The following is an 8,370-nucleotide window of genomic DNA, read 5'->3' on the forward strand; positions in this document are numbered from 1 at the left end:
CAGGATGATTGGGGGTGCCGAGGAATAGAAACCATTAGATTTTGAGCCACTTTGGTTGACAGAGTGAAGTGTCATGTCTGGTGTGATGCCTATGGCCATTCATGAGAAAAATTCAATTTTTCTTCCAAAAGTGATATTTAATGTATTCTTAAACACTCAAAAATGTGTATTGGAGGGTTTTTGGGTACGAGAAAACCGAATATGACGTTAGTTTTGCGATACAAGTAACTTTCGACACACTTTTAATACAAAAATTTCAAAAAAATTGGATTTTTGTATGGAAGCCATGCCTGTATGATATCGTAATGAGCTCAAACTTTGCACAGGTTATTTTTATCATACAAAAATACCATTTCGAGAGTTTGAAAACATTTCAACGCATATTAGGGGTACCACCCGAACAAAATTTTGGATTTTTCGCTCAAAAACGAAATGTTGTATGGGAAGTACCCTTAATATGCATTGAAATTTCTTCAAACTTTCGGAATGTCAGCCTTTTGTGAAAAAATAACCTCTGCAAATTTTCACATAATTACGATATCATATAGGCATGGCTGCGATACAAAAATTCTCATTTTTAGTAGTTTTTGTATGAAAAGTGCTTCAAAAATTATTTGTATCTTAAAACTAATGTCAGGTTCAGTTTTCTCGTGAATTCTTTGAGTAAAAGATTTGTAATAAATGCATGGTGTGGATCACGGTGCGGAAAAGTTCATCTTACGGATGTAAGACATTTTATTTTTTCTTTCGACACACTTTTCATACAAAAATTTCAAAAAAATTGGATTTTTGTATGAAAGCTATGCCTGTATTATATCGTAATGAGCTGAAACTTTGCAAAGATTATTTTTTTCACACAAAAATAACATTCCGAGGGTTTGAAGAGATTTCCTCCCTAACAAATTTTTAGATTTTTTGCTCATAAACGAAAATTTTGTATGGAAGGTACCACTCAATTGTATTCAAATTTCTTCAAGCTTTCAGAATGTTAGTTTTTGTGAAAAAAATAACATCTGCAAATTTTCACATTATTACGATATCATACAGGCATTAAAAAGTCTATCAAAAATTATTTGTATCGCAAAACTTATATCAGATTCAGTTTTCTCATGGATTCATATTTACGATAAAAGATACGTAATAAATGCATGTTGTGGAAAAGTTCATCTTACGGATGTAAGACATTTTATTTCGTATACGATAAGTGAAACACAATTGACTTAATTGTATTCTTATTTATGATTCTTCTTGTTGCTTGGAACTTGCCAAATAACAACAACAAAGGCTCTCTCTGCTAGCAGCTGCTTAGTTTAATATACATAAACCTTGGTTGAGTAAAGTGTACCCATATGTGCGTGTAACGGCCTTTTTAGTATATTCACAATATAGGAAGATACCCGCATGTTTGGGTTCTGACTATGTTCATTCTCAGTGTTTTCAATTGTCATTTGTAATTCGATTACAATGGACCATAATGTTTTCGTTATTTCTGATGACGGCCACTGATTTAGTTGAATTTGTCATAATGCTGATATAATTTCCAGTGTGTATTTATTCATATAGAGGAGCACAAGTTTTTAGTTGATAAATATTCGACCAATGGACAGAATACACATTTCCTTTATGGAAACTTCGTTCAGAAAACCACATCAATCCAAACGTTTCACATTTCTTTTAAAATCAGTGCATACACTGTGCTAAGATATTAGTTTGTCCTATGCAGTAGCTCTTACTCAGTAGGCGATACGTTTCAGCCAAGAGCAGAGTTTCTCTTCGACTCTGTGTGTACACACAAATTTATAGTTTATAGTGAATAAGAATTAAAATTAAGTGAAAAAGACATCATCAATCATTATTAAAAGAATTATAGTAGCAAAATTCATTAAATTGAAAAACCCAATTTTTTTCACCCAATATGCAATATTTACTTCCAGACTGAACTTTTCAGTTCATGTACAAATCTCTTAATCCATTTTACACAAACAAAAACGCAAATAAAACCGTATAAAATTTTATACATATGCGAGATTTTATGCTCACTTTTATAAATGTGAGAAGAAATGGAAAAGGTCAGCAATTGATACGTTCGTCACAAGCATAGTGAACTCCATTCAGAATAGAAACCTTAACGAATGGTTATATTATATGGATCAAATATAGTCCAATTTGATTCTGTTTGTAAGATTGTGCGTTTTTTAATAACAATTATACAGTGTTCGGACTTAAAAATTTAAAATCAGAAAGACATATAAAATAACAGCTGAATCAGCGGCAGAGAAGAAATGCGGCATTCGTTCATTTTATTACTTGTGTGCCTTACAATTTCAATTGAACAAGGTGCAAACACAAAAGTGGAGGAAGATGAAAAATGGACCGAGCTTCATGAAGCCGCAAGAAATGGTAATTATTTGTTAGATTGTTCAATAATAATTAAAATGGATTTAAGTATTCAATTAACTCCAATCAATGGCAATCATCCATGGGTATGTTCGGCACGCAGCGTTTTTAAGGTATGCATTAACCTCACATTTAGGTTCAATAATGTGTCGACACCCAATTTGAAATTAATAACAAAACTAGAAAATGTTCGTTCACATTGAAAAATATTAGCAAAATTAGCAGTAAACTATGAAACTAGTTTTTACTAGGTTTTGTGTCCGTACCCTAGAGCCGTCTTGTATGTACGAGAATACCTTAAAATATAGGAGTTTTCTACCTTCACTTTAGTTATAATCCATAAGTTATTGCAAATTGAATTTGGCACTAATAAGGATTGTTATACTGAATTATAATGATTGATTTATTTTCCAGGCATAACGGATATTGCCAAGTTTCTCGTCGATCATGGAGCAAACGTCAATGCAGAAGATAAATATAAATCTACACCACTCCATGTATCTGCAGTATATGGTAATAGAAAAAACAATCGAGTCGAACTGTGGTTGCCTTTTTAATGAAGGTTGTTTTGATTCAAATTCCAGGCACAAATGATATTGCCAAGCTTCTAATCGATCATGGAGCAAATGTCAATGCAAAAGATGTAGATCAATTGACGCCTCTCCATGTATCTGCACAATTTGGTAATAGTACAAACAATCGAGTCGAATTATAATTCCTTTTTTAATGAAGGTTGTCTTGATTAATATTCCAGGCACAACGGATATTGCCAATCTTCTCATCGAACATGGGGCAAATATCAGTGCAGAATGGGCATTAAAATCGACATCTCTTCATATATCTGCAGAATCTGGTAATAGTCCAAACAATCGAATCGAACTCTGGTTCCGTTTTTAATGAAGGTTGTTTTGATTCAAATTCCAGGCACACTGGATATTGCCAAGCTTCTCATCGAGCATAACGCCAATATTAGTGCAGAAATGGAAGAAAAATGGACGCCTCTCCATATATCTGCAAAACATGGTAATAGTCAGAATAATCGCGTTGAACTTTGATCCTCTTTTTCAAGCGTTCAGAAAGACATACATTTATGCGAGCAATTGAATGATGCTTGCATCATTTGATGCGCATCGCTAGTGCTTTCGTTGTGCGTTCGGAGCACTTCGTGCGCTGCCGAAGATCCGAATGTATGGCGACAGCAAAACCGATGCGCATCAAATGATGCAAGCATCATTCAATTGCTCGCATAAATGTATGTCTTTCTGAACGCTTGCTCTTTTTAATGAAGTTTGCTTTGAATTATATTCCAGGCACAAAGGATATTGCCAAGCTTCTCATCGAGCATAACGCCAATATTAGTGCAGAAATGGAATATAAATGGACGCCTCTCCATGTATCTGCACAATATGGTAATAGAAAAAACAATCGAATCGAACTCTGGTTCTCTTTTTTATTGAAGATTGTTTTGATTCAAATTCCAGGCACAACGGATATTGCCAGGCTTCTCATCGAGCATAAGGCCAATGTTAACGAAGAAAATATTCATAAATGGACGCCTCTCCATATATCTGTACAAAATGGTAATACGATAGTTCAAAATGTTTATATATAAAATACATACAAACAATCAAGTCGATTTATAAATTCCTTCGAACGTTAATTGATTAATTCTCTAGGGCACCTTGATATTGTACAATTATTATTCTCAAAGCATTCAGCGAATGTCAATGCAGAAACTATAGACAAATGGACACCGCTCCATGTAGCTGCAATATATGGTAACAGTCGAAGCAATTTAACACACACTTAACATTTATTTTAGTATTTAATTATCCATTCAGGTCAAGGACTTGCGGCCGAATATCTCATCCCATGGGGAGCTTCTGTTCATGCTGAAGATAAAAATAAACAAACGCCGCTCCATTTTGTTGCACAATCGGGTAGCAGTCGAAGCAATTAAGTCTAGCAGAAAAGTGAAACGAAACCAAACGATTTCATTGTTGCAAGCGGAACGTTCCGAAAATAGTTTGAACTGCGATGCGCTGTATAGTGTGCATAGCAGCACCATTGTACACTCATACATTCAAGGAATCACTAATCACGTACACACACAGTGAATGTATGTTCGCAATACATACAATTTAACCATTTTTGCAACGTTCCGCTTGCTCCGTTTTGTTAAACACACAAATGAAACCAATTTGAGATCCCGCTTCGAAATCGGTTTGAATGAGAAATCATCAAACCGGTTCACTTCACTGAAGTCCAATCATAAACTTATTTCCAATTTATATTTTATCAATCTTCCAGGTCAAGATTATAGGGATATTGCTGAAATTCTTATCAAAAATAAGGCTGATGTTAATGCAACAGACGTAGATAAATCGATGCCGCTCCATTTGGCTGCAGAAAACGGTAATAAATAGTCCAGATAATTTAAATTGTAAACTATTCTCATTATCAGTAATTATGGCTATTAACTTTCCAGGCGCTTTAGGTATTGTAGAGCTTCTGGTTTCAAAACAGGTTGATGTTAATGCAGAAACTAAAGATAAATTAACGCCACTCCACTTCGCTGCCAAAAATGGTAATGTATTGTTCAGATAATCCTGTCAATTTTTATATGTTTGATTAACGTTTTAGGCAGTGTGAATGTGGTAAAATTTCTCGTCGAAAAGGGGGCTAATGTTAGCGCTGAAACAACTTTGAAATGGACCCCGCTCCATTTCGCAACAGAATACGGTAAGAGCACAAATAATCGAAAACTAGTTGCACAAGAATGGATAATTGAATGGTAACACACACAAGTTAAGGGCATGTGTTAGTAGCTTATTAGAATTCCCTGTAATACAAAGAACTTTTATTTCAAACCAAGTCTAGATAAGATTTACACTCCTGTCAAAAATATTGCAGCTACTACTGTAAATTCTATAGTGAAATCCTATAAATGCTTTACTTTAATACCTTAAGAAATGTCAGTAACAATTAGTTAATCTCCATGGTTCTTACACTTTAATAATTAGTATCTCCAATCTTCCTATGAAAAATTCTGAAACACGACATTGAGTTAAAAAAAATGAGCGTTGGTAATAAATGTGTAACTTGAAGGAGATCGAAAATAAAAGTGAAATGTTGGAGATTGGAGATCATAATTATCCTTGACCATTTGATTGATACACAGTTCGACTATGTTGTCTATTAAAAGACTTAAAAATTGAACGAAATTTAAATAATAAACATTCCAGGGCAAACGGAAGTAGCTATCTTTCTGATTTCAAATGGCGCACCAGTGGATGCAAGAAATATTGATGAAAAAACGCCAGTGGATTTGGCAAAAAATGGTAAGAGTTTCAAAGTTATTCATTGATATATAAGCCACTTAATTAAATTAACTTAATTTGATTCAATAATTTAAAAAAACTATATCAATTGGTATTAATGTTTCAGTCACATGGACTGTAATTCAACAATACCTTGATTCGCTGAAAGCTCATACTCTAAAGGGTGACTTCATACATTTTTTACTTTTATTAATTTTATCTAATCTCTTAGTAGTATTTATTACTTAAGTTCAAACCTTTCTCTTTTTATAGGCTTAATTCCAATTTCAATAGCAGTCGGATTTAGTTTGATAGTTCTTGTTGTGATAATACTAATTTATTTTCTACGTGAACGAAAGAGAAGCCATCGTTTTGAAAAACTGCTTCAAGGAAATGAAAAGAAAATCAAACTAGATCATGCACTGAATGACCAGGCCCATCTTTTGCCATATAAAAAAGAGTTTGAATTTCCCAAAGAAAAGCTTAAACTCGGAAGGGTGCTTGGTGCTGGTGAGTTTGGTGTTGTCCACGAAGGATTTGCTCGTGGAATCTTATCTAATGAGGAAGAAATCAAAGTTGCCGTCAAGATGTTCAAAGATAATTCGCCCGATGAGGAAGTAAGTTTGATTGAATAGAAACATATCGATTTGTTCAAAAGAACCCCAATGTTGCTTCTTGGGAACTTCCCCAATTCTGTGTCGCAGAATTGAATTCATTTTCAAACTCAATTTGTTCATTCTTTTAAAATAATGCCCCGTCCCTTAAATCGCACTTGTGAAGAACGTGTCTGCTAAGTGGAGCGCAGCGCCTCAGAAGAGCGTAGTGTACTTGTCAGGAGCCGCTTCTGACTTCATATTAGTATACAGCACACACTAATACAAACAACATTAGTCACACCAACACATTCAAAGCTAGGAGCGGCTGCCAGGAAGCGCGCTCTTCCTGAGTGACAAATTCATGCTCTGGCTTAAATCAAAAATTATATAGAATTTCATTACTTAACCTTTTTCCATAAATAATCCATTCTTACTACAGGTAATGAAGGCATTAGTTTCTGAAATGAAAATCCTAATGCATTTGAGTCAGCATTTGAATGTGGTGAATTTACTTGGAACTGTCACCGAGAATATTGCACAAAGTAAATAAATCACTTTCATTTTAAGAATAAATTTCAAAAATAAACATTTATTCAACATTCTCTCCACATTTTTATAGATGAAGTGATGATTATTGTTGAACACTGTGATTACGGCAATATTAGGGATTTATTGAGAAAAAATCGTAAACGTTTCATCTATCAAATTAATCATGAAAATGATACAATTGATTCAATTATAACGAATGAAGAACAATCAACTGACCACAAATGTGATGATGAACAAGATCAAGAAGTAAGTTCTACGATCCTAATATCGAGTATATCCTTTTAAAACAATTTCGTTGATAATCTTTTCAGTTCAAAGAAAATGACCAATCTCCCACTAATTCTTTGTATAGTGCTGAACAAAACCAAGACTCAGAGTCAGACGAATTGGTAGTCATGATAACAGATTATGATTCATGACTAATTTTCTCGATCAAGTAGGAATAACCTTTATCACTAGGCAAGTGACTATTTATCACTTAAGAAAATAATATTAATTTTGATTTGGTTTACTTGCTCAAGAAAATTAGTCATGATTAATAAGGTCTTGGGCCAATAATCAAGTTCAAAACATCATTCTAATTAATTTTTTTTATTCAAGTTTTTAGTCTGCCAAGACTATCCAAACAGAGGTAAGTCAAAAAATTTACATTTTTATAATATGAAATATAAAAATGCAAGTCTATGGAATAATTATTACTTAAATCGCATGATGAACAATTATACGATATTCTCCAATCTCGCTACTAAAATGTTTACGAAAGTCTAGCGAACGTAGACGTATGTACTTGTGACCGTCAATAGTTTATCGATTTTTTTTTCTTTTTCTAGATCCACCTAAAAGCGAATATATAAAGATCCATTCAATTTCAATGTCTGATTTACTTTCCTGGTCATTTCAAGTGGCGCAAGGAATGCAATATTTGATTTCTTGTAATATTCTACATCGAGATTTAGCAGCGAGAAATATTTTGCTGTGTACCAACAACGTAGTCAAGATTTGTGATTTCGGATTGGCACGAGATTTTTCCAAGAAAGGATATTATCGAAAGAAGGATGGCATTGTAAAGTGGTTTTATTATTCAATATTAAACAAGCGGGGTTGGCGTATATGAGATTGGGAACTTTTTTATGTGAACGCAGCTGATCAGCGCCACCTCACATTAGTTCGAATTAGATCGAAAAACTGAATTTAATTCTGTAGCATTGAAATGAAAAAGAGAAAAAACAACAACAATAGCACGGCCACACAGAGCTGTATATCTATGCGTGCTGATGCATACATACACATATACGCTTTCTTCATTCTTTCATTCCATTGTTATTCGTATCTCACTGGTCAACAGATCTATGTAGCTATGTTACTGTTGTTGTTTTTTTTCTCTTTTTCGATTCAATTCATTGTAACTAAATTGAGTTCAACAAAAATGAGGGGAATTCGCATTTTGTCTCTTCATAGGCTTAGCCGGTTGATATTAAATAATAAAGACACAAAACAGTAGTAGTAGA

The 8,370-nt window shown here is 33.7% G+C and overlaps 1 protein-coding gene across 1 annotated transcript in view; it reads left to right on the top strand.

The window, feature by feature from the left end:
- The first annotated feature begins 2,061 nt into the window (after positions 1–2,061).
- LOC116341105 (ankyrin-3-like) overlaps positions 2,062–8,370 on the top strand; it is a 7,313-nt gene continuing 1,004 nt past the window's right edge. The window contains exons 1-20 of the mRNA XM_031767974.1: positions 2,062–2,400; positions 2,812–2,910; positions 2,982–3,080; positions 3,152–3,250; positions 3,322–3,420; positions 3,708–3,806; positions 3,879–3,977; positions 4,074–4,175; positions 4,239–4,337; positions 4,708–4,812; positions 4,886–4,984; positions 5,041–5,139; positions 5,643–5,738; positions 5,845–5,901; positions 5,991–6,334; positions 6,753–6,855; positions 6,933–7,108; positions 7,174–7,251; positions 7,463–7,493; positions 7,693–7,925. Of these exons, the coding sequence (XP_031623834.1) occupies positions 2,283–2,400; positions 2,812–2,910; positions 2,982–3,080; positions 3,152–3,250; positions 3,322–3,420; positions 3,708–3,806; positions 3,879–3,977; positions 4,074–4,175; positions 4,239–4,337; positions 4,708–4,812; positions 4,886–4,984; positions 5,041–5,139; positions 5,643–5,738; positions 5,845–5,901; positions 5,991–6,334; positions 6,753–6,855; positions 6,933–7,108; positions 7,174–7,251; positions 7,463–7,493; positions 7,693–7,925 (2,334 nt within the window). The 5' untranslated portion in view covers positions 2,062–2,282. The remainder of the gene's footprint in view (positions 2,401–2,811; positions 2,911–2,981; positions 3,081–3,151; positions 3,251–3,321; positions 3,421–3,707; positions 3,807–3,878; positions 3,978–4,073; positions 4,176–4,238; positions 4,338–4,707; positions 4,813–4,885; positions 4,985–5,040; positions 5,140–5,642; positions 5,739–5,844; positions 5,902–5,990; positions 6,335–6,752; positions 6,856–6,932; positions 7,109–7,173; positions 7,252–7,462; positions 7,494–7,692; positions 7,926–8,370) is intronic.

The sequence above is a fragment of the Contarinia nasturtii genome, unplaced genomic scaffold (genome assembly GCF_009176525.2).
Source record: "Contarinia nasturtii isolate CC-2019 unplaced genomic scaffold, AAFC_CNas_1.1 Cnas_scaffold_695, whole genome shotgun sequence".
NCBI classification, from domain to species: Eukaryota; Metazoa; Arthropoda; class Insecta; order Diptera; family Cecidomyiidae; genus Contarinia; species Contarinia nasturtii.